The following is a 24,400-nucleotide window of genomic DNA, read 5'->3' as shown; positions in this document are numbered from 1 at the left end:
ATGAAGCACCTTTTCTTCCTATCTCGAGCTCGCGAAATGAAAGCCTAACCACTGCATGCAAGTAAGCTAATGTACATTCTAGAGGATCATCAAGTCATTCATATTACCCTGATCTTATCAGTGGCTACTGCACCGGCGGCAGCAAGTAAATCTACTCCATTGTTTTTGGGTCCCAAAGGAGAGGAAGAAGATGCACCAAAGGCGTGCAAGATCTCGTGACGCATGGTGGTGGTAAAAAGAGGCACATCCTGGGCTTCTTTCCATCACAAAGGGAAAGTTGAGGCTGGCTGCAAACACTTGTTCCTTCCCTTCTTCCACAATGAAAGAATAAGAATTATAATGTGCGACTTTATGCTTTGCTTGTGCTTGTCTTGCTCAGCTTCCACGACGACATTATCAGGAATTGGTCGAGCAAAAACTTTGCATCTTTCGGCTGAGTATCTGCAATTAACGGATGAAGAACCTGTGCTGAACAATTGGTTTTGCCCTTGCCACGATGAACTGTTTGTTCCATTGGCCAGTGAAAGTTAGGGAAACAAAGGAACAACAGAGTCTGCAGTGACTTGTTACCACTGCTCACACTGTTACTCCAGGAGGCATAATGATGAATCATTTTGCCTGCTTGTTGAGTGAAAGATGGCAAATCTTGTGTATGTTTGTGGTTTGGCAAAACATCTGAAATCTAAATTATATGTTTAATTAGTTGATCTAAGTCTAACATCTAAATCTAAATTCTCTAATAAAAAGAGGAGAATTGACCAAGGCAAAGTTATCCTGTGAGATCCATTGTAATTATTCGGCACGAAAAATTTGCAGAGTACAAAACTCATGTTAGGCTTGAATTGTGAACATGAGAGAGAGAGAGAGAGAGAGAGAGAGAGGCAACAATATTTTACTGTCATTTCAGAGGCCACATTATTTGAAAGGTCTGTACCGTGCATACAAAGTTCTGCCGCCAGATATGGACTATTCATGAGCACCCAGCTAACCTGCTTCTGTCAGTATTTGGCTACAGAATCATGTAATGAGACAACCGTGAAGATAGATTGCTAGTGAAGTTCCCCTTTCAGCAGTATCTATTGCCAAATTGGCTCATCAAAAGATTCCGAGGCCCTCTATCAACATCATCAATTCACCCTACAATGTTGTGCCTCGAGCTTTGTCATCAGTTGTGTGTATACATTTCTGTCTCCATGCATGCATTGATGAGGGTAAGGGACACTCTCACCGTGTACTGTTGCTCTTGCCTTCTGTGCTGCCAGCCTGTGTGCCCATGCAACATCAAATACCGCTCACCTGTCACTCGTCGTCATTAGTGTGGAGATCAGCTGCAGGTTTCTGATCGCTCTGCAACCCAATCCCTGCAGTGATCTTTATCACGTATGAAAGTTACACTCATCATTTATAGTACACGAGAAGTCGTTGCAGGGTTCAATCCCATGATTGCTTCATCTTGTCAGCTGAATCACACATCGAAGATGAAAGGACCTGCGACTTCAGTGGCTGTAGATCGTTCCATCTCAGTTCCTTTATCTCGTGACCTCCATCTTGTGATCCAAGTGGTTGTGGCGTCTAGATGGGAAAGACAACAGGTTAACCCTTGTTCCCATCTCCGTAACTTTTTCTTGGGCTGAAGAGGAGCAGGAGTTGCTGATTCCATGGAGGTTTTCATCTTCCTGATGTATGTATAGTGGCGCCACCTGGCTTGCCAAGTCATGACCTCAAGCCAAATGATTGTGAGAGGGAGATTAAGGTATCTACGAATACATAAAAGTGCAGCTTAGATTCTCGCTTAGTGCTGAAAGATCATCTTGACGAGTGGGTAACGAATGCTGATAAAGATGTATTATTCGTCAAATGAGGAAAAGAAATGTACTGCTAGTGCTTTTGTCACTATGTCCATAGTAGCCAAGCACATGATCAGAGCAAATGCTTTCCAATTCAGCAAAAGGGGAGATAGCAACGACGACCATCGCCTTTGAATCCTGTTCTTTATTCACACACACATGAATTCAAAGCTTATTCACACTCATATCGATGCCTGCCTGCCATCGCAGACTAACTTGTGATGCAAGAAAGTAAACATGTGTTCCTGCCTCATTATTGTTGTTTGACCATTCGATCGTGCAGAGCGGATGAGTAATTCAGGTAGAAGAGTTGCAGAGCTTGTGGATTTGGACTCTGCTTTCCAGTTGCAGTTGAGGAGGAAGCTCATGGTGGACGGTGCACGTGTTGCTTCCGTTGCTCACGCCATTGGAGGTGGACAGAAGGGATATGGATGGATGCATGCATGCATTGGGTTGCGCAGGTTAATTGTCTTCCCAAAGGAATGGTTCTTCGATTCGGAACTCGACGCCGTCTTCCTCCGTGGAGGGCAGCCATGCAGAAGAAGAAGACGAGGAGGAGTAGCAGAATCCTTCTCTTAGGCCGAGGAAGAGATCTGGCAGGTCAAAGAGCGCGTCGTCGTCGCCGCTCGGCGGCGTCGTGGGGTCCGGCTGCTCGGCCTGGTCCGGGGCCGAGCACTGGGAGGTCGTGCATGGCCCACAGAATGTGGCCGCGGCGGCGAGGGCTGCCGCGGCCTGGACGTCCTTGGGAGCCGCGGTGGCCGGCCGCGGCAGCTCGGCGGCCAATTCTGGGAAATTGAGGTGCGCGGACTGGCCCTTGATGGCCAGCGCCGCCACGTCGTGCGCCCGGGCCGCCATCTCCGCCGTCGGGAACGTCCCCAGCCAGATCCGCGACTTCTTCCTCGGCTCCCGGATCTCCGACACCCACTTACCCCAATTCCGCATTCGAACGCCACGGTACACCGGATGCTTCCCATCCTTGCTTCGCTTCTCGGCTCCACCCCCACCACCAGCAGGAGCAGCCTGAGCCCGTCTCTTGGATCCACTCTTAGACGTCTTCTTCTCCTTGTTCGAGCTTTGACCAGGTAGTTCCGGTGAGGCATTGGGGCAGCAAGAGGTGGCCATGGAGGACAAGGAGGACGAGGATGAGGAGGAGGTGATGGTGGAGGAAGAAGAAGAAGAAGAAGAACAGGTGTTAGCTTCACATTCTTGGAGGAGTAACTCTTCTTCCATGGAGGGAGAAGGAAGCCAAAAGGTGCTCGAGGAGGAGGGGCAATGATGAGTGGCAGCATAAATAGCAATGTGATGGGCTCTCATGATGCCCAGCGAGAGACCTGCAATTAAAATTAAAGAAAGACGATGCATGCATTTATGCTGTCACTGATTACATTGGGAATGAGTGGCCTACTTACATTGACTCAAACATTTACTCGCCCCTTTTCTTCTCCCAAGTAAACCCAAAAAGATTACTAAGTGTGTGTGTTTCATGTGCCCATTTGGTTGATATTTTATTATTTTAATTAAAATAATTATTTTTGATGAATCCAATTTGAGTTAAATTCTAGAATCTTAGTAAGATTATTGTGTCTATTGGAGAACATAAATAATTATGCGATTTTGACACATGAATATAAATATGATATATATATATATATATATATGAGAAATTGACAGATGGATGATTATGGGCAGGAGAAGATGGTCCAGTGGTGCAGAAGAGGCCACGAAAGGTGGAGGAGGAGTTTCTTACTTATTTAAGCAAACCAAAAGTACTTAGATTATGCTCCACAATTATACATCCAATGAGGGCATTAAGACTATAAATCTGTTTTATGTGATGCCGCCATAGTCCTCATCACATCAAAAAACTTCCCCACTGAAGTGTACTACATGCACATTAGAGAGAGAGAGAGAGAGTGTGTGTGTGTGTGTGTATACCAACATAGGACAGTACAGTAGGAAGGAAGAGGGGTTGTCATGTGGGACCCTGAAAGGGGAATGGTTGTGTAGGATGCTGCCACATGACCAAACTGATCTGATCGGGTCTGCCTGGCACAATCGTAAAAACATGGCCTGAAGAAGATACAGTGGCCAATGAAAGTGTCAGATATGGCGGTGGTGGCTGCCCCCACACATCTTAAACACGACGTGAATGTGGTCAAGTCACATGACAGCAATCAGTTTCATCAGCCCTGCCACCTACCAAATTGCATTGTCTTCGTCTCCCCCACTGCAGCTTGAACCAAGATTTAGGTAGCAACCCACTCTCAATGATTAGATGGTCAAATTAATCTCTCTCTCTCTCTCTCTCTTCCGGCAACAATGCATTGGAGGCAAAACCACCACGTCCTCCTCATAGCAACCGGATCACACGATATAGTTGCCTATATATTCATCATGATACGTTAACCGAGAATCCTGATATTAAATATGAGCCGTCCGTCATGTTATGATCATAATGTTGGATGATTTGACAAACATCTTCATGACTTAATGATGATCAAAGAATTTACATCCTCATAAGTTAATTTTATATTCGGAGTCTCTCTAACGTGTGGGGATAACCGAAATATGAAATCGCACGCATGATGGTCTATGCACGTTTGTCAAAGCAACACACTGTGATCTCACTCTACTGGCACGTGCCGACAACCTGTTTGTGGTTTAGACCATAGACTGGTCCACCGCACAGGAGTGGAGGCCATGTGGCGGTGGTTCATCACGAATCACGAGGTCTCCAACCCTGCCAAACCAAGGTCTTGTTTCGAGCCATAATAATAATAATAATAATTGGCAACTGCTGTTCCCTCAGACGACCCCTCTCCTCTCCTTGACACAACCACCCATCAGCAGCAACTGCTGTAAATTTCGTGATTACCGATCATGAAATGTTGAATTTTCTTTTCTTTTCTTTCTTTCAGATTTATCCATCGAAAAGAAGCTCATCACGGATCATTATCATGATTTTGTATTTTCAGTATAGTAATTTCCAAGTGAACCTTCGATATCTTGATGATCCTATACATGTATATAAGATTCAGGCACATGATTCGAGATTCCTTGCGGAATCTGTCCTTTCCAAGAAAGGATCTCATGATTCGACTTTCTTAACAATATCTGGTACACAAGTAGCACGTGGTTTCTAGGACAGAGTACTCAACTCCCTACGTTGGAATGAATGATGCTGATCAACTTCATGGCAGCAAATCATATGACAACTGATGGACGTCCAACTCATCCATGTGCAAAGCCACCAAATTCCAGTATATATATATATATATAACGTCGGATCCGTAAAATAATGAGAAAAACTAAGCATCTGATGGTTAATGATCAAACTATCGTATGGGCAGATGTGAACAAATAGATAAAAAGTACTGATGGGTGTATGAAAATTACCTCTGGGCACAGTGCACGCGTGCAGCTCTATCCTTGTCTTCATCCGAAACTTCCTCCTCTAGCCGCTGCTGCTGTCTTATCCTCGTTTGCTCTCCGATGCTAACATCATATGGAGTGGTTTCTTCACGTTTATCAGCTTCATGTCAGACAACTGATAGGCTGCTAAAGCTTGCAGGCAGAATTTTATGCAGAGAACGGCACTGTTCAGGTGAGAAGGCACCGGAACTTGATGTAAAGGCATCCCTTCACAGTTGATTACTTACAGAAGAAACATGCCAGATTAATGTTGTTACATGGAAGCTGGAAACTAATTAGAGAAGGTGAAGCAATTATAAGATTTGCCAGGTTTCACGACTTCCCCTGGATTTAACTGGATGAGCAACCGTCTACCATCGAGATGAGTCAGAGCAAATTGTGGAAGGCACAAAATGCCTGTGCCAGACTGAGCCAATGTTCCACATAGAGATCACCAAATGCTCTCTTGAACTGCGGATGCTCCTGGAGTTGTACGATGACGATAATGTGTCCCGTCACTGTGTCAGGCTGCAAGATTTGTATTTTATCAGCAGTATTTAGACAACAAGAGAAAAAGGGTAGAGACTGGTTTAACATTCCATGGTCAGCATATATCAATGAATGTTACCCACGCAAAAGGAAGACTAAAAGAAACAAAATTTTTGCTTACAGCTTCATCAGCTCCTCCTCGGATTACAATCTTCTATGTTGCATTCCTTTGCACCTCCAGTAACTTCTTCTCCTGGATAACCTTTTTTCCTTTGCACCGAGGGCACTTATCCTTTCTGCCGATGATCTCACCTGCATTAATTATAGGTTTGAACAAATCGAATGGGAAAAGATATCTCTGCTCTTGTTATGTCACAAGAAAATGGAAATAGTCTGTAACACCTGAGCTGCTGTATTGCTCGTACGTATGTTGCATTTGTTGGATCATGCCTAATCCAAGCATTCTTGTTACAATCTTCAAGCCTCTACCTTGACACGAATGGCATGTCTCTGATTTCCCACTCTTGGAGCCTTTCGTGGACAAGTAGAATCAATCAAAGGACTAGTAGTTTTGCTACAAGTTTCCACTTATCTATAACCTATAGAGGGAAAACAAATTATGAATCTTCAATTGGAAAGGTGCTTCACTTAGGACAGGAAAACTTATGCATGGGATTTGAGCTAAATTAAAGATTTCGCTTTGACCCCATTGGACAGGTCATTCCAAGACTGCTGAATCAAGTTGGGCTTCGACTAATAACAAGGGCACACTACACCTCAGATTCCATGTTTCAGGTAAGATGGATATGAGATAATCTAACTTAATTTTCAGGTAAGATGGATCTCCACTGTCACAATAATTGATCAAATATATTCTTTTCTATTTCAGAAACATAACGTGAAAATTGAGCACCTTTTGAGATGCATTATAAATGTAAGGTAACTATCACTACCTGTAGAATCCTATAAGCACCAAACAAATCTCATCTGAACCGAGTCTTTCATGACAATAGATGAATTCATAGCCTTCTATGATTAAAGATAAGAACCAACAAAATAAAATTTGAACTTAATTAAACATTTGAACTGCATCATTTCCTTCTTGTTCTACTTCCCCCTTCTTTCTTCAGAACCGGTTCATTTTCATTAAGATTTATCTGTTTGGCACCTGGCATTGTCGAAATTAAGAATCTACTTGCATTATTCATTAAGTCCTAGAAAATGTATTCTGAGGTATGCAAGCAGTAAAACTACTTCACTATCAATTGGCATGACAGAATGTTTCACATTAGAGACTTTTCTAACTTCAGTAACCAATAAAACATCTTAACACTCAGACACATCGTACAAATTTCGTGAAAGGTTACAGAAGTTAGTTGGTATAATCCGAAATTAATAAGATCCATGTTGGGTCATCTTAGGTTTTGGTTTGGACTTCAATTATTCTGATGAGCTTTAGGAATTTTAACAAGAAACCATTTCTTTTAGATTCTGTTTTAGGAACCCTTAAGTGGATTTGGATGCTTGGCAACTGTTTAAATCAGCTCATTTCATTTTACTACTTCACAGGCAATTTTATTTCACAAATTCAAGAATATAACATTTGGCAAGTCAGCTACTAGCATCCATGGTTATAAGAAGTCACCATGAAGGCCACCATTGCAGATGCACTGGTGGCTTGCAAAGGTCAACAAGGAAGTACGAGTTTAGAAACACTAATGAACATAATTACCAAACTTGATTGTTACTTGGTACTACAAACCCTGGGGTGAAAGCATGTTTATCGAAAAAACTACTGCTTCAAACAAATCTTAGACACATCAAAAGCATTTTCCAAAATCCAGGGAGACCAATCAAATAAGTTTCTTATGATAAAAAATTATTAACTAAAAATGTCCACCATCGTAATAAAGAGGAGAAAATCTCCCACGGTGCTTGGAAGTTCCAAAAGCATTTTGGTGTAACATGACCACAGAATGCTCAATGAGATGCATGTTCTGCAACATTTGCAAACATTTGCAAAACCATTACCATGAAAATATTGTGTCAGCTTGAATCAATTAAAATCTCAGTTTATAATACCAAAAGAAGCACTCAATCTATGTGTAAATTTTTATCATATAACTACTACTAAAGCTAAGAGGAAAAGTTTTTACAAACTAAGTGCATTATATACATAACTGAAAAATGGACTATTTTTGGCAAATAACACACCCTTTGCGTTTTGGAATTGAAAAATTCTCCACAAGAAAAGCTCATTATGCGTAGAATGTATTGATATAAGAAACTACCGAATCTAAGTGAAGAAAAATTTTGCAAACTAAGTGCGTGATACACATAGCAGAAAGGAACTAGGTTTGGTAGACGACATACCCTATGCATTTTGGACATAGCACATTTCTCGACCGGGAAATCCTTTTGCATGCACCGTTGTACAAGTCTTCTAAAGAAACCGTTAGCTATGAACTACATCTTCACCACTTCTCTAGGTATATGTGATGTCTAGAGTTGCCACCTTCAGATTAACAGAGCTTCATTGAATGAAACCAAAACAGAGAATAAAGCATTTGAACAATCAATACTCACCTCCAAAAAAAATGTTCACATATTTCAAAAGGATTATGAGATGTGTCTCCACCTCCCATGAGGGCATCTTTCCTGTATTTATCATCAATTTCCCTCTTTTTAGGGTCACTGAGAACTCCATATGCTTGAGACAACTCCTCGTACTGCTCCAAATCATAAACATCAAATCACAATCGATGATACAACTGAAAGCAGCAATTGAGATATCACGATGGACAACTTTTAGCAGGAAGACAACAGATGCTTCAGCACAAGCAACACATGAGGCAACGACAGCATCCTATGAAATAAGCATTCAGAAAAAGAAGTAACACGAGCAAGAGAACTACTGATGAGATGGAGGACGGTCTTACTTTCTCAGCGTCACCAACTTTATCAGGATGATTCTTCATGGCTGCCTTCTTATAGGCCTGCTTCAGCTCATCCTGGTTTGCACTCTTTGCAACACCAAGAATCTCATAGTAATCGGGACGGTCACTCCCCGGCGCACCCCCAAACATGATGACCGACCTCACACTAAATCAGTAAAACTATGCGAAAGATCAAGCCAAGAACCGATTTTCCCACCAGAACGGCGGAGAATCAGTAGAAACATCGATGCAATTCTTTTCTTGAAATCTCGGATCAAAACCTAGCCTATTTTTTCCTCAATCAATTCGAGGAACACAACAAATTCGACAAGAGGAACAGAGAAAAGAGAAGAACTTTTACCAGAAAGGGATGGAGATCGGAGCCGGTGGAAGCGCGACGTGATCGCGGGCGCAAGTGGTGGACGCGTCGAAGCGGATTTCGAGGGCGAGAGGAGGAGATCGTGTCGGTTTATATAGGAGGGAGACCGCTCGCACGGGCTACGCTTCGGAGAGCTCGGAGTGGTAGAAGCCGTTGGATGATGAATTGGACGGTGGATGTATGCTGGTAAGTCGTCCACTAAAACCACTCTCTCCTCGTTGACCTCGAAACGAGGATGACGTGTTAGAGACATGTCTGAAAATGTGTGTATTAGTGAATCCAAAGTGTTCGTCATCGAAAGATATTGTCTTCCACGAGCTCATCTAACCTACTAAAAATACTTGCGACAGTATGATTCGTTAACTAAGTGATTTTTTTTTTCTAACGTGATATTTATAGTAAGCGAGTCAGGACATAGGCAGTAATTAAAGACCACTTTCGATGAAAATAGGTTGGTTCAACCATAACGATGATCGGATGTGGGTTAGTTGACTCGACATGATCGGTTAAGACTTGTGATCCCCAAACAATCAATCTTGACTCGATGGTCTCCATGCATTAATAACAAGCCATCATCTTGGAACACAATGTTACCGTAAGACATGGGATCGGCCTCGTCCAACCCTTACGCCTCATCGTTCCTCTCTATCACCTTTTGCGTCGACGCCTGTCACTTGGTTACTCTCTTTTGTCACCGTCACGTCCCTCCCGACAAGCTCCGTCGCCCTCCCACGACCTTGTCCAGCCTCAAGATGCACAACCCTCTCTGCATCCTAACTCCGAGATCCAAAAAGAAAAACCATACAATTAGTGAGCGATCCGCGTGCCGATAGGTTGGCAGATCCGTGTGCCGAGAGAGGAGGACTACAACAGCCACTGAGCTTGCTCTAGACCAACATTTAAAGAAGTTGCTAATAACTGAGTCATAGGTGTCTCAACTAGTAGCATTCATGTGAAGTCAGTGAACTGAAAAGATGGAGCTAACAGTTTTACAATCTACAATTCAGCCATTTGATCTGAATGCAACTGGTTCCATAAGGAAATTCTTCAGAGGTAAAGATTAGAATTTCTTGATCCTGGTGTGACGACATTAACTTCATCTTAGGGTGGGCAAATACATGATGGCATAGCCTTCCTTCTCCCGTCATGCAGTTCATGAACCACAAGTATTTATTTGGTACTCCACATTGCAGCAATCTAGCCTTTGGTATCTAGATATCCTTCCCAAACTGTCAGTGCTGCATTGCACAACTAAAATCAGACTTTTGAAAGGATCCACAGTTAAAAATGTTGAACCAGGATGCATCTTACAGTAAGCTTTGGACAAACATTAGAATGGTATGCCAAAAACAAGCTTTCCGTGACAAAGTAGACCATGAAAAATCAAATACAGATTTGATAACCGATTAAGTACACTCATTTTGAAAGCAATTGGGGATGAAGCATCATCGGTTTTCAATAGCTGAACTGCTGAAACTTGTCCTTTTTGCAATATCCTTAGAACTAAACTTCTATATAAATATATATGTCCATAAGTGATGAGAGCTGATTGTTCCCTTCCGCTCAGACAAAAAACGGGGCATGTGTCGATTCCTTCTGATGTTGTGCTTTGCACGTAAAGCTGAGATCAACTACTTAGCTTCATTCCCTTCTACAGAGTTCCAAAGACAAGAATGCTGCCTCAGATGTAAATCTCACTCAAACACTGTTTCAAGTATTTCATGTTCTTCCTGAAAAAAGAAAAGCATCTTTTTCTCATGAATGATTGTATCCAGACTGTTCATCCATGTTTATTGTGAAATCAATGACAAGGAACTGTTTAACCGTATTACCAACATAAGAATGATGAAAAGATGCCCTACAACTTGCAGGTGTTCTTCTTCCTCATCAGCTCGATGTTTTCTGCTATTGTCGACCCAGCAGTCCCCACAAACCCCAGTGATGCACAGCTGCAAACTGATTCTTCTATATACAAAAGAATATCTGGTAATAACACTTGGTTACAAGCTTTCTTCTTCCGTGATCCTTCATAATTTCTTGGAAGGACACTAGACCTGATACCATTTTCTGATGCCATTAGTCTCTTGGCTGCCTCCATGACCAATTCAGAGTTTTCTTCCATGGAATATAGTTGATATGTTGAATCTTTTGCAAGGTCCGCCAGGTAAGTACCAGTCCAGTTTACAGAAGGAAGATCTGTCATGAGAAAAATATTAATAGGATCACTTAGTATCCTTTGATTTGGTTTCAGTTCTAGGGACTTCAACTTCTGCTCCAGAGTTGAAAATGTAGTCTTCCAATGGTTCTTAAATTGCCCATCTAACAACCTAAGCTGAGCACAGAGAAAAGGCTTTCTAATTTTGTTCAGAGCAAACTCCTTCGCTGCAGCCAGGATTTCTGGGGCAAAAGGAATAAATTCCATTTTCTTGAGCAAAGATTGTATTCGTGGGTCTCCTGGCACTTCATGGATATCAATATACGACTCAGAACCTCTGTAAGGTGCTGAAAAGAGCGTTCCAAAAGCCAGGATCGGGGACATTGCAGCTTTTGATCCAGGCCCAAGAGCTTTACTGATACTTCTACGTTTTCTAACATATGAAATTTTCTTCTTTTTCAGCAACTCTTGGCCGGCCTGAAACGAGTCCAACGTTTCATCATTGTCCTGAAGGTATGTCCACACAGTTGTCCTACAATCATCTTCTACAGCATATGTACACTGGTTATTATTACCCTGCAAGCCAGATAGCAATGATCTGCACTGATCAAAATTTCCCACAGCAGATTTTTTGCCAGAAATGGCACAACATAAGCCACCAGAGCAAGCTTGCTCCATGTTTAACCCACACCAAGCTGAAGCAAATATCCTAAAATCAACTGTTCTAACCATAGATGATGTCACCACAGACAGATCAATTATGTCTCCCATTGATACATACCTGAAAAAGGAACACAAGATTTTTCAGAAATACTAACAAACAGCAGCCAACACTGACAAAAGAAGAATTAGTCACCCACAATCTAGAAGAATTTTTAAGTTTGATTTTGGGTTTTGGTTGTGGCATATTACAAACTATACAAAGTTGTGATATAACAAACTGACTACAGCCTGGGCAAAGACTAATCCCCAAAATTGCTGTCGCTTCTGGTGGCGGTAATTGGAGCTGGTTTAAATCAATAAACATAGGTAATGCATGATACAGATTTCAAGAGCAGCGATCAAGGTACTATTATTCTCCACTCATTTTTTGACATGATGCTTCCTAGCAGAATCGCCTTTCTTCATATCAGCCTTTTTTGCCCAGGCTGACATACCACGAAGTGCAAAGTATACAGATTTCACTGGATAAATAATTGAAGTTTCTTGATTGGTGACTTCAAAAAATCAATTTGATGACAGGAAACTGCTTGTTCATTTAACATTTACTGAATTCCCATGAAATTTCTTGGTTTTGATCCTCATCGGACATAATTGAGAGCAGAAAATCAATTAATAGCCACTCACCTCCGATCTCGAACGAGCTCCATGATGTGATCCCACACTGCCGTCCGGAGCTCGGTGGGGCTGGAGACCCTAAACTTGGGGCAACTACCCAGGACGACGGCATGGTGGTCGAGCACGGGGGGCACGATCAGGGTGCGGTTCAAGATGGCGGCGAAGAGGATGGCGTTCTTGAGCTCGGAGACCTGGTTGCTGAACCCGCTGTGTGGGGCGAACCAGAGAAATCGCTCGCCGCGGAGGGAGAAGCCGCATTGGGTGGATCGAGCAGCGTCGAGGGTTCCGGAGGAGGAAGGGAGCAGGGAGCGGAGGACATCGGCGGTGGAGGAGAGACAAAAGGCGAGGAAGAGGGCGAAGAGGACGAGAAGGGCAACAGAGAGGAAGAAGAGGGGCTTGTTTCTTGGGCTTCTCTTCCGCCATCGACTCATCTCTCTCGCTCTATACTCCCACCGCCGTAACCAACGCTCGAGAAAGGTGTCTTATTGTGACTTATTTCGGTGGCTCGATCCCTTTTAAATTATATATATATAAACGTTGTCCGAAAAAAGATCTTTTTTATCCTTTTTATATAATTTTCAAACAATTATCTCATATTTCTAATATTTTAAAAATATCAATTTTCTCGCTCAAATCTTAAAAAAAAATTCGTCAATTATTTAAAATATCTTTTAAAAATTATTTCTTGCAAAAAATCTAGTTTGGGATCTTTCAATAGAGATACAATATTTTTTATTATAATATTTTTTAATATGGTGATAGTGTTTTTTATTACTGAATGAAAAACACAATAATTTCGTTGAAACACATTATAAATGAATAATATATCACTATTTTAAATGATTGTAAATAATATAAGGTTGTTTAAAATATTTAGACCTAAATTTAAGACAGTGGAAAAAAAAATTAAAATTTTCATTATGGTTTAGTATGAAATAGGTCAAGATCTTCATAATTTTCATTGGAAATCATTCGGATTCTCATATTAATAATTTTAGTAAAATTGATATTTATCTTTAATAAAAATTTTAATAGAAAATTAGTTATAATTTCTTTATTAGAGTTGTAACATTTTGATTCAGTGACAAAAACACTAGACACTATAAGTCCATTCAAAATTATTCTAAATCATATATTTTTATATAATATAAATAATATAAGATTTTTTAATAACTATATGCCTAAATTAAGGTTGCATAAAAAAAATAAGGACTTGTCATCCTTAATTTTCAAATATATCAAAATATTCTTAATTTATATTAAAATCATTTAAAAACTCTTAAATAAAATATTTTATTAAATCTTAAAACATATAATATGGTTAATAATTAATGTTTAAGATTATCTAAATTGATTAAGGAGTCATAGTGTTTTTAAATATGATAAACCATTTCAATAAAAAAATACTATAACTTTATTAAAAAATAATAACTGATTCAATTTAATATGATTTGAGAATTATAAAGTAATATGGATAGATGTTATTTTAGTATCCGATGATTTATATCTAACGTCACATGATTAATACCTCAATACCACAATACATCAATGTCACATGATTGACATCTCACGGTTAAATTACAGACCCTTTAAGTGATATGACAACCAACTTAGTTCAATAAAAATTGGTACAAAAGATTGAATCAACCAACCATTATCCTATGTTTATTGAATTTGATACTATGGTTGGAGGATACATGTATCCTTCTGAGTATTAACTATGACCTCAATCCAATGATCAAATTATCACTTTATAAGAGCCATCAACTATGTTCTCAAGGGAGCCAGCCAGGTGGATTATAAGAGCCATCAAATTCGAAGAACCTTTTACTAATTTAAGTATCCGAGAGATATTATATAGGATCCATTGTTGAACTTATATATCTCCCAATATCAAGTTTGTGAGATCTATTCGCATGTTAGATAATCAAATTTTGCTTTAATAGATCGATGTTACGAGGGCATAATAAAAAAATGACACACACTATCTAAGCATAAGGGCTACCATCGGAGCTAAGCAGGGAGGGTTGCAGTTGCATCGTACCATCCTTTGGTAGGATAAAGTAATAGTTTAAAAAGTTAATTTCCAACGGTAATATAGTTGAACCATTCCATCAAAGGAAAAAATTTTAATACGAATATGGTTGAACTGCTCGAGAGGATGGTTCTTAACACCAACATAGCCAAACCCCTAAAGAGTTGGCTCTTGACACCATTACGGTTGAGCCCCTCGAAAAGATGGCTCTCGATACTAATATAATAGAATCGTCTGAAGAAGCAAATTTAGATACTGATATGGTTAAACTACTATAAGAGGTCATTCCTGATACCAACATAATCAAACCACTTAAAGATATAGTTTTCAACACCAATATGTTCAAATTGCCCGAAGAAGTGTGTTTCGACACCAACACCACCAAACAACCTGAAGATGTGTCACTTAACACCAACATGACTGAACCATCTGAAGAGGTGTCTCCCAACACCAACACTTTCAAACCGCTTGAAGAGACAACTCATGATAATGATGTGACCAAATTGGCCTAAGGCGTTAGTTCGACAACAACATGGTTGAATCCGTCAAAGCACTCCTTTCGATAATAGCATGATTGAATCAGTTCAAAATGTTCCTTTTGACAATGCAATCGAATTAGCCCAAAATGCTCATTTCAATATAATTAAATCAGTCTAAGATGCCACTTTGATGATAATGCAATCAAATCAGCCTAAATTACTATTTTGAGGATAGCACGACCAAATCAATCCTAAGCTATTATTTCGATGATAGTGCGGTCGAATCGGCCCAAAACACTCCTTTTAATGATAATACGATCGAATTAGCTCAAAGTAGCTCTTTTAATAATAGTACAATTAAATCAATCTAAAGTGCTACTTTCGCAATATCATCAAATCAACCCAAAAGACTCTTTTTTTATGACATCACAAGCGAATCAACCCACAACACTTTTTGGACGATAAGATAGCTGAATCATCCTCCTTTTGATATATAGTCAAATAGAAACTTCATCATGCCCTAACTCCACTATTTATGTATTAGGGAGCAAGTGATTTGAGAATCATGATATAATAAGGGCTATCGACACCTCAATATCATGATATAATAAGGACAATCAAATTCTTCTACTTAACCTATCTTACTGGCTTGGGAGAAAATTTTGAGAATTACAACCGGCACTGATGATATGTTCGTCATATATTAAAAAGTGAGATTCTCTTTAGACATCAAGGGGTGCTATCCGGAAAACCTGAAAACTTGAGCTTTTCTAGATAATCACACTCATGTAAAGAGTGATTTCTCTTTTCTTTTCTTTTGTTGGCCTTTTTTTCAAGGAATTTTAAGACTACTTCATAAAAAAATAAAAGAAAGACTACTTCTCAATCTGCAATTCTTTTCATCATATTTCTCCAATTATACTCAGAATGAGAAATACTGAGAGGGTTGAAGACTAGTTAGCTCACAGTTGATCCTGATTTATGGTACTTGCATAGTTTAGAGAATTCCTAGAAACAAAAAACTCACCAATGTTTTGAATTGGTCTGAGCAGTGATTTGCAGTGAAACATCCACAGTTCTTGCCACTTCAAATACAGCAAATCCAGCAATCTACACATAATATCAGTGATAGCCACACCATTAAGTAAACAAAACAAAATAAAAAAAACACTCAATTAGTAAACAATGGTAAATAAACTTGAATCTTGAATCTTTTATGCTAGTTACACATTACATTTGTCTTCAGCATATAATACATATAGAAAATAATGAATACATATAACATATTTAAGTTCTTGTATAAAGATACAAGTCCTTGAAGCTGTACATTATTATTAACAGGCACAAGAACAATGAATGATTATGTGATCAGCAGCAGGAGGCAGATGGTTAGCATGGATTCAATTGTATTCTGATGGAAAAAGCAAGACTTCTGAAGACCAGAGTAGCATCCCCAACAACACAACACCTTAATTAGATTAAAACAGGAAGACATGCTCAGCACATAAATCACACGATATCAAAGACTAGAAAGTGAACTATCATCGATATAACAGAAAGCAAATGAAAAATAGATCTCCTGGACAACACATCAACTTTGCTTAGAAATCATACAACGCTTGGGAATACATGTTTATCAGGTTTATTAGAGTATATGCAACATCTTTTGATCTCCAGATTATCTTCAGTCTATTCTTAATTCATGTATAACAGATCCTTATTATGTTTTCCTCTGATAAGCATCAACGTAAAAGTAACCAAGTAAGCATCACAGGATATAAACCAGTCTCACATGCATTTAAGTTCTGCACTTATTTAATTCTTGGCCCTGAATCTTGAAATGGGAAAGCTATCCTAATTCCGAAAGACTTACAAAGAACATACTGTGTAAATCCATTCAAGAGTACAAGTAGAACGAAAACAGGCCAGCAAAGTCCAACTAAGCGTATGTTCTGTTAAACCAAAATTTAATAACATGAATTTGGAAGCTACTTGTTAATTGTTATCCAATTCAATGAACTCAGTTCAGAACCACAGCTATCTAAAAAGTGCAGTTTAACTTTTAGAACTAGTGCTTACTTTCAGTGACTTCAGCAGTGGGAAACTGAAGTTGTTCCAAAACAGTTACGTCTGCAACCAAGAACCTATGGTATTTGGGTGCATTTTATGTGCCACAGTTGCTGTTTGATTGGAAATTGCTAAATACCAATGACCAAGGATGCTAATCAACTGATCATTTACGAAAATATCAGATAAGAATGGCAGTCTGAGGAAATTGTCCAAAAATGCAGTTACTTCCATGGTTCCGTGATCATCTATTAACAAGAAGGCAAGGATAATTATCACAGGACAAACCTTCACTTGTTGACCCTGTCCGGATAGTTGGATCATGTATGAGCCCTTGTGGATGGATTAGCATGGAAGGCGGATTGCCTCTTTGAACCTCCAAGCAAAAACAGTGAAGATGCTGTTTCTCCAGCAGACTCTCCTATGCTCAGTTTTGACATACCAACAAGTTCATCAACATTTATGGGGGTCCTTAAATGTACTGCTGTTGGCTTAATAATTTCATGTGCCTGTTGCTCTGAAGTATCTGCTTTGTCTCCTGACCAATGAGGGAATGATAATTGTAGAAATGGTGAAAAATAAGCTGGACGTAACACAGGATAACTGCACTGAAGAGCTTCCGGTTGTGGGACAACTGCTTTCTCATCATTAGAGTCCATTGATTCAAAATCCTCATTCAGTGTTGGAGGCACTGGAAGGGGCTTGTTATTTTGTGCCTCTGATTCCTGGAAGTTCATTAGAGATGGTTGAGCTTCGAGGGGCTGAAAAATTATAAGGTGGGATAGTTAGGCATACTGAAAAAATGATTTTAGAAACAGATTATATATGTGGCTAAAAATTAATCCTTCCCACCTTTCTAAAGAGGTCTCCTTTGCACGATTTCTTTAATGTAACAATAGCATACATCAACCCTCATCTGCGACCAAACAAGTAAAGGAAAGTGTGTGTGTGTGTGTGTTAATTAGAAAAGAAAACCCAATAACTCAACTATATTCACAGGCTTCCATTGAGCACTTGCTGTAGGACAGGGCTCAAAGAACTTCATTATCTGGATCTTTGACCTTAAGGTTTTGAAAACTTTCTTTGCAAGACCTCCAGGCATGGTAGTTCTACATGTAGAGATCCACTCTTGGCATGTTTTGAAAATTATTTTTCTCTAAGAAGTCATTCACCTTGCTCAAATTTCAGAGATGCAGGAAAGAATGTTCCTAAGTCTGTCAATCTTGACTTGGCAACTATACACAGTATTGGGTATTTAAACTTCTTCTCTCCAGAAATCCTTTCATTTTCACTAAACTGTATGGTTGATAGATAAAAATGGTTCCATAGAGTCTTCGGTATCAGTAGCCCTCACAGAAATAATCAATCCCAGAAAGAAAAGACACAGATTTAAGGGGTCATCAGTCCTTGATAAATCACAGAAAGGGTCCAAACTTATCTAAATGTAATAGATTAGGCTGAAATACTGTGAATAATATGTCAAAATCCAATCATGTTGACATGATGTGGCATTGTGCATGTCTAATAGACAATCATAAACATTTTCCCCTAAGGAAGCTAAAATGAACAGATGCAAACATCTGCTCATTACAGTGACAGAGAGAGAGAGAGAGAGAGAGAGAGAGAGAGAGGGACCTCATCAGGTTCCATGTCAAAAAGGCTTGATCTTCTCTTTCTTCTTGTTGTATTGGCTTTCCGAATAAAATACTTCTGTGCATGACTAGCCACTTGAGTAGGTGATCTTGATACCACATAGTTACGGGATATGCCTCGCCAATCACCTTTACCAAGCTTTTGTAAGCCGAGTAAAAACAACATATGTTCTTCTTCAGTCCACGGATTACCTGCATATATCATCAACAAAGAGCCCATGCAACTATCATCAATCAAGCTCCAGATTGGAATAACACAGCTGATGGTTATAAACACTGAATCGGAAACTGAAATGGACGTGATACCAAGAAAATTTTCCATGTCGACGAATCTAGTACAGTTGAGCGATTTTTTATACATGCACAAGCTTGGACTGTTGTTCTACTTGTATCTAAATGTATCTTTATTTTTCTCAATTTTACTCTCCTCTCCATCTTTTAAGCCATATATAGGAACTTTCTGTCAAGATGGATTAGTGGAAGTGCCATCCATGGAGGGTTTGCCACTTGCTAGGAAGTCAGTTACAACCTGTGGGAGCCACAGCTCAGGGTTGCATTGTGCGTTGCCAATGTTACTGTGTGGGGGGCAGTAGAAGTGGCTTTCAACTGGAATAGATTCTATTGGTTTTATCATGACACAATGACTTTTTTGTTTTGTATCAATCAGTAGAATATCTGGTGGTTTGTCACCAACTTGTCTTCTTTATTTCTCAAAATACTTTTATCTTCTCCAGATTTCCTTTTATATTCTTAGAACAACCCAACTAAACTATGAGACTCTATCACCTCCCAAGAATCGAACGAATTTTTATATCAAACCCTAGTTAGTCACCAAAACCTATGCTGCATCACCAACCACTTTAAAGGTTCAGTATATTTCTTTCCATTTCTTTATGTTTTCCTCAAACAAGCTCCATTTCTTTGTTTATATCTAAAATAAGCAGGCCAACCAATCAAACTAAACTGTAAAAGTTGATCCATTCATTTTTCTGTGGTTGCCATTTCTTTCGGTTTGTTTCCTGTCAAATTTTTAGCAACTTGGCTCTTCTTATTTGGATCAGAAAGCTACATCCTTGGGACTGATTATGAAAATTTCAATAAAGTTGACTACCCATTTGGTTAGAGTATTTATTAGTAACAGCACAGCTACAAGAGAAGTCATTTATTCTTCGACAGCCTTCCTTCTAAAATCCAGATAAAGTAAGAGCACGGTTAGTGGCACCAAATACCAATCCAGAACAAATCATCCCTTCCAGTGCCTGTCATAGAAGGAAATGTAGGCAGCCTAATAGAAGTTTTCATTGCCATCTTCCCTCTACCTATAACTTCTTCATACTGCTCCGGAAACTAATAATTGTTCAGATACCATCATTTCCTACACAGTGAAAACCAAGATAGCAAATCTAAAGCAAAAACAAAATCCTCAAGGAGATCCTGAAATCGTGACGCATAGATCTCATCCCTTACAAGTCCAAGATGACCCAAAACTTAATTATATCCTTCATGAAGAGAGAACATGCATTTGAACAAAAAAATTTGGGACCCGAATAAGAATGCCTACAAGCTAACGTGTGGATTCTACTCAGCATACACACATGTTAAGTTTGGAAAGCAGAACAGACGGGCAGATCACACATTTCATTTCAACTTTCCGCTAAGTGTAACCAAATCCAGACCTTTACATAATATTTGATTGAGATAAGAAAGAAAGCTACTGAAGTATGATAGACAGGCTCTCATTCGGCTTAAAAGGCCCACTTTTTACGGATTGACCTAAAAAAGGAACAAAGCAAGCAAGAGGGGCGAGAGATCAAGGGCGACTCACCCTTCTTTCGCTCGCGGCAGCTCGCGGACGACCCCTTGGCGAAATCCTCCGACGCGTACCCGTCGCGGCAGCCCGGCTCCGACCCATCAGCGGGCGACACACCGCCACTACAACCGGCGACGATGGAGAGGTTACCCATGCTGGCGCTCTTCCGGATGGATCCATCGGTGAGCCGTACGCCGAATAGCTTCACGCCGCGGTTGGGGCACGTCCGGGAGTGGTGGTCATCGTGACTGCAGTGGGAGCACCGCCGCGTCATCCCCCCGCCGTCTCCTCTGGATTCAAGCTTTGGAGCCAAACTAAGTGGACAGATTTCGGATTGGAAGATCGCTCGAGACGACGGCGTTGCAGAAGAGGAAGACCTGGAGATGTGATGAAGAGTAGAATTAGTTTTCTACTCTCGAGGCTTCCCCGGAAAGATTACCATCCAATGGTTGGATCAAGTGTGGGTTCCACAAGCATGTGCCGTATGGGCTCCGCTCCTAAACCAATAAGGGAGGTGATCAAAGAGGTACTATCGAGAACTCGATGCAAGATATACGGAGAACAGATGGCGGCATTGTCCACGAGGAGGATATTATTTCAAGTAAACATTTCTACCATTGGTTCTACCTAATGTGAAGTCTCTTCATGCAAGAGTCGTAATGGGCCAACAGCTTTGCCCAATCAATTTGAAGGTATATTTGTCGGGTCAAATATTTGGGTTGCATATATTTTCTCAAATGAAAGTTATAACAACACATTATATTACAATTATAAGATTTATTATTGTCATTTTTAACATTTAGATATTGTTTAGATTTATGTTTTTTCTTATATCGTTATTATCTTATGTCTATTATATATAGTTCATTAAATATTGTATAATACTACATGAAATTTGATGTAAAACAATGGATTATTTGACGAAGTATTTTGGAACTAAAGAACTGTAAACTCATTGTATCTTAGCACAAACGACAAAACACAAGTCAATCATTGATGAAATCAAGCTCCACAATTATAACAAGCAATAGTAAGCCTTTAAAGCAAGCATATGGCACTGCAACCGCTTCCCGTGAAGCATTCCCTTATGAAGCAGATGAAGTTGGAGGAGGCGGCGGCGGTGGCTCTAGGTAGTCAAACAAGTCCGACGGCAAGTCATCGAACAAGCTATCAGGCGCCGGTGGCTGCTCATCTTCTCTCGCGAACGGCGATCCGTCGTACAAGAATTGCATGCACGGTGACGACCCCTGGCAACCGAACTCTTCCGAAAAGCAGATCTCCTCGCCGGTGAAGTGGTCGAGGTAGTCGAGGGAAGGCTGGGGAAGGGGGCCGATATGCTGCTGCGGTGGTGGCGGCTGCGGCGGCATCGAGGTGTTCGGGAGGCGAAGCAGCTCCTCTTCAGTTGCTGGTTCAAGCAGGGGCGGTAGGGCCGTACCAAGGCCAAGGTTGCATGGGCTCGGAGCCATGCTCATGGCGCACTGGTTGTCCACGTAGAGAGCGGTGCCGCACTGAACGTTGGAGGATCCTTCTTCAAGCAAAACCAGATCGAGGCAGGTGTCCTGCTTACAGGAGAGGTGAAGTAAGACATCGCCATGGTTTCCTACGTGAGATCAGGCTGGTGATGTAACGCAGACTTACTTCCATGTTGGGCGGTGCTTCATATGAAGAGACAGCAGGTAACTCCTTATCGTTCTTGCTTGATCTGGGTGGGAGAGACGAGCGCGAGATCCTAGCCAGCCTCTTCTGCCGCGTGCTCCAGAAGTTCTTCACGTCGTTGTCCGTCCGCCCCGGCAGGTACGTCGCGATCCTCGCCCACTTGTTCCCGAACTTGGCTTGCAGATCCAGCACTATCCTCTCCTCCTCCGGCGAGAACTTGCACCCGCTTCTCCAGCCATGGCAACACCAGTCAACACAGCGATTACAGCCATGAACTATGCAGTGAATCCACCACAGGATTTGATTCGAATCAGGAGAAGGGATGACTTACGTTTTAAGGTCGGGCTTGAGTTTGTTGACCCAGCGGAGGCGGCAGGACTTGCCGGTGCGGGCGAGGAGGCCTTTGGATCGAATGGAGCTCCAGTCGCGGGGACCGTGCTTCCGGACGTACTCCATCAGGATCTCGTCCTCCTCGGCCATCCACGTTCCTTTCCTGATCGCCATCCCTCCTTCATCCCGTCTGCTGCTTCGCCTACCGCTGCTTCGGCTACTGCTGCTACCCACGCTCCCATTGCTGCTGCTGGTCGCGGGCTTGGCCCCTTGCATTGGCTTCACTGGCGTCTAGCACCCGGAGTCCTCTGCATGAAATCCTCGCATGTACGTACAACCACCCACTAACCCACGTTTAGAGAAAGAGGGCAGAGGATATCAAATCGAATGCAGGTTTGCCCTCTGTCATCCGATGAGCTACCAAGGGTTGTGATATTAGGCACGCCTCTCTCTCCTCCTCCTCCTTGCACGGAATACCAAGTGTTGTGATAATCTATCGAGGGTTAGATTACGTGGCCCTATTTAATTATGTAAGATATATTATAGATATTATGGATTCTGATTTTTATGTCAATAGAAAAGAAGTTCATATTAAAGTAAGATTCTTTAGAAGATAACCAGCAATTGAGAGATTAAGGTTTTTCTCTCAATCTCCCTTCAGATCCGACGATGGAGCGCTTGTAGATCAAATAAGATTTATTTTTCTGAATAACAAGAAAAAAGGATTTATTTTTCTGAATAACAAGAAAAAGGTACGTATCGTAATATTGTTAGATCCAATTTATTTGATTTCAATCTTGGCATAAAATTTTTTTCGCATTATAGATAGCATGATTATAGATTTTATGCTAACAATTGATATCAGAGCCAAGTTCTTGAGATCAAATATATTAGATCTATTATTGTTCTTTACGATGCTTGAATGATTCAGCGGATATTATTGATTTGTTTTTTTCTATATGATTTGCTCTATTATTGATTACGAGCAATGTATAATTTTATGTTTGATGATGAATTTACTGTTTACTATCATCGATGTTATTGAGATGATCATCTCTGTTGATTGTTGTCGACGAAGGGCAGTGGCGGCCGCGCCAAGGCGGCGGCCAAGCGCGGGCAGGAACCGCCGCAGCGGCCGCTCGTGGGCAGAGGCAGCCCCCCGCGGCGGCAGCGGCCGCGACTGGCAACAGCCGCGGCCAGCCGTGCGCGCCGTCCGCAGGCAGGAAAGGCCGCAGCGGCCGTGCGCGAGCGGCGGGCAGCGCCGCACGTCGCAACGGCCGCGCGCGCAGGCAGATTAGGGTTTTGGCATAATTACGGTTTTGACCTCGAGGTTAGGTTTTGCAAAATTACAATTCTGCCCTATGCAAATTTCGTAATTTCAGTTTACGTTCTGTCAACATATTTACAGTTTTACCCTCGAGTTTATTTTGCTAAATTACAGTTCTGCCTTTCGTGAATTTCTTAATTTCAGTTTATATCCTATCATATATTTACAATTTTATTCTTATGAAATTGAGAATTTTAAGTTATATTCTTAATTATAAAATTGATAAATATGATTTATTATAATTATGATTGAATTTAATCATGATTATATTTTGATTATTTGATTGGATTTAATTTTTTTATTAAAAAAAACTATAAATTATGGTTTACTTTATAGTTTTCTCATATAAATTATTGATTATACATGTGATAAATAAAATTTAATTATTGTTCTTGGATATATATTTAGTTATTCACATGTATATATTTGAAATTGTGAAATAATGTTTATCTTTCAATGAAGACATAATTTATATGTTATCATGATTAT

General features: G+C 40.5%; 5 protein-coding genes across 10 annotated transcripts; all 5 read right to left on the bottom strand.

Moving 5' to 3' along the window:
* Window positions 1–1,972: 1,972 nt before the first annotated feature.
* LOC135610260 (ethylene-responsive transcription factor ERF034-like) lies at window positions 1,973–3,261 on the bottom strand. The gene has a single exon (XM_065104556.1). The coding sequence runs from the start codon at window positions 3,207–3,209 to the stop codon at window positions 2,310–2,312; it is 900 nt and encodes a 299-aa protein (XP_064960628.1). The 5' UTR covers window positions 3,210–3,261; the 3' UTR covers window positions 1,973–2,309.
* Window positions 3,262–5,146: 1,885 nt separating this feature from the next.
* Window positions 5,147–9,164, bottom strand: LOC103989042 (chaperone protein dnaJ A6-like). The gene is made up of 7 exons (XM_065104557.1): window positions 9,045–9,164; window positions 8,687–8,849; window positions 8,334–8,476; window positions 8,121–8,262; window positions 6,150–6,346; window positions 5,929–6,059; window positions 5,147–5,786 (listed from the first exon to the last, which is right to left on the bottom strand). The coding sequence occupies exons 2-4, from the start codon at window positions 8,831–8,833 to the stop codon at window positions 8,250–8,252; spliced, it is 303 nt and encodes a 100-aa protein (XP_064960629.1). The 5' UTR covers window positions 8,834–8,849; window positions 9,045–9,164; the 3' UTR covers window positions 5,147–5,786; window positions 5,929–6,059; window positions 6,150–6,346; window positions 8,121–8,249.
* An 828-nt stretch (window positions 9,165–9,992) lies between these two features.
* LOC103985288 (O-fucosyltransferase 30) lies at window positions 9,993–13,043 on the bottom strand. Of its 3 annotated transcripts, none has more exons than XM_018818258.2 (3): window positions 12,565–13,043; window positions 10,895–11,998; window positions 9,993–10,810 (listed from the first exon to the last, which is right to left on the bottom strand). In XM_018818258.2, exons 1-2 carry the CDS (start codon window positions 12,984–12,986, stop codon window positions 10,921–10,923), a joined length of 1,500 nt encoding a protein of 499 aa, XP_018673803.2. In that variant the 5' UTR covers window positions 12,987–13,043; the 3' UTR covers window positions 9,993–10,810; window positions 10,895–10,920. The 3 variants fall into 3 exon arrangements, with proteins under 3 accessions (XP_018673803.2, XP_009401330.2, XP_009401254.2); XM_009403055.3 differs by having other exon boundaries at window positions 9,993–10,792; XM_009402979.3 differs by having other exon boundaries at window positions 9,993–11,998.
* A 2,849-nt stretch (window positions 13,044–15,892) lies between these two features.
* Window positions 15,893–21,070, bottom strand: LOC103985438 (transcription factor MYBS3). 4 transcript variants are annotated; one of them, XM_009403329.3, is made up of 4 exons: window positions 20,614–20,990; window positions 18,772–18,980; window positions 17,425–17,897; window positions 15,893–16,179 (listed from the first exon to the last, which is right to left on the bottom strand). In XM_009403329.3, the coding sequence occupies exons 1-3, from the start codon at window positions 20,870–20,872 to the stop codon at window positions 17,457–17,459; spliced, it is 909 nt and encodes a 302-aa protein (XP_009401604.1). In that variant the 5' UTR covers window positions 20,873–20,990; the 3' UTR covers window positions 15,893–16,179; window positions 17,425–17,456. The 4 variants fall into 4 exon arrangements, 3 of the variants coding, with proteins under 3 accessions (XP_009401604.1, XP_018679349.1, XP_009401485.1); XR_671727.3 differs by lacking the exon at window positions 15,893–16,179 and adding an exon at window positions 16,263–16,537 and having other exon boundaries at window positions 17,149–17,897; window positions 20,614–21,070; XM_018823804.2 differs by lacking the exon at window positions 15,893–16,179 and adding an exon at window positions 16,263–16,537 and having other exon boundaries at window positions 17,425–17,861; window positions 20,614–20,993.
* A 989-nt stretch (window positions 21,071–22,059) lies between these two features.
* Window positions 22,060–22,860, bottom strand: LOC135608738 (probable transcription factor MYB58). Its single transcript, XM_065101774.1, has 2 exons — window positions 22,586–22,860; window positions 22,060–22,480 (listed from the first exon to the last, which is right to left on the bottom strand). Exons 1-2 carry the CDS (start codon window positions 22,858–22,860, stop codon window positions 22,162–22,164), a joined length of 594 nt encoding a protein of 197 aa, XP_064957846.1. The 3' UTR covers window positions 22,060–22,161.
* Window positions 22,861–24,400: the final 1,540 nt, after the last annotated feature.

This window comes from Musa acuminata, chromosome BXJ2-4, assembly GCF_036884655.1.
Source record: "Musa acuminata AAA Group cultivar baxijiao chromosome BXJ2-4, Cavendish_Baxijiao_AAA, whole genome shotgun sequence".
Taxonomy (NCBI): Eukaryota; Viridiplantae; Streptophyta; class Magnoliopsida; order Zingiberales; family Musaceae; genus Musa; species Musa acuminata.
The sequence above is the reverse complement of the archived record's forward strand: the minus strand, read 5'-3'. Positions and strand labels throughout refer to the sequence as shown.

Coding starts and splice junctions, on each gene's coding strand:
- LOC135610260 (XM_065104556.1), bottom strand. CDS start 3,209: ATGCATCGTCTTTCTTTAATTTTAATTGCAGGTCTCTCGCTGGGCATC.
- LOC103989042 (XM_065104557.1), bottom strand. CDS start 8,833: ATGTTTGGGGGTGCGCCGGGGAGTGACCGTCCCGATTACTATGAGATT. Junction 8,477..8,686: donor AAGTTGGTGACGCTGAGAAA/GTAAGACCGTCC, acceptor GATTTGGAGCAG/TACGAGGAGTTGTCTCAAGC.
- LOC103985288 (XM_009402979.3), bottom strand. CDS start 12,986: ATGAGTCGATGGCGGAAGAGAAGCCCAAGAAACAAGCCCCTCTTCTTC. Junction 11,999..12,564: donor GAGCTCGTTCGAGATCGGAG/GTGAGTGGCTAT, acceptor TTCCTTTTTCAG/GTATGTATCAATGGGAGACA.
- LOC103985438 (XM_009403329.3), bottom strand. CDS start 20,872: ATGACGCGGCGGTGCTCCCACTGCAGTCACGATGACCACCACTCCCGG. Junction 18,981..20,613: donor CTGCCGCGAGCGAAAGAAGG/GTGAGTCGCCCT, acceptor TGATATATGCAG/GTAATCCGTGGACTGAAGAA. Junction 17,898..18,771: donor TTGACATGGAACCTGATGAG/GTCCCTCTCTCT, acceptor ATAATTTTTCAG/CCCCTCGAAGCTCAACCATC.
- LOC135608738 (XM_065101774.1), bottom strand. CDS start 22,860: ATGCAAGGGGCCAAGCCCGCGACCAGCAGCAGCAATGGGAGCGTGGGT. Junction 22,481..22,585: donor CTCAAGCCCGACCTTAAAAC/GTAAGTCATCCC, acceptor TGGCTGGAGAAG/CGGGTGCAAGTTCTCGCCGG.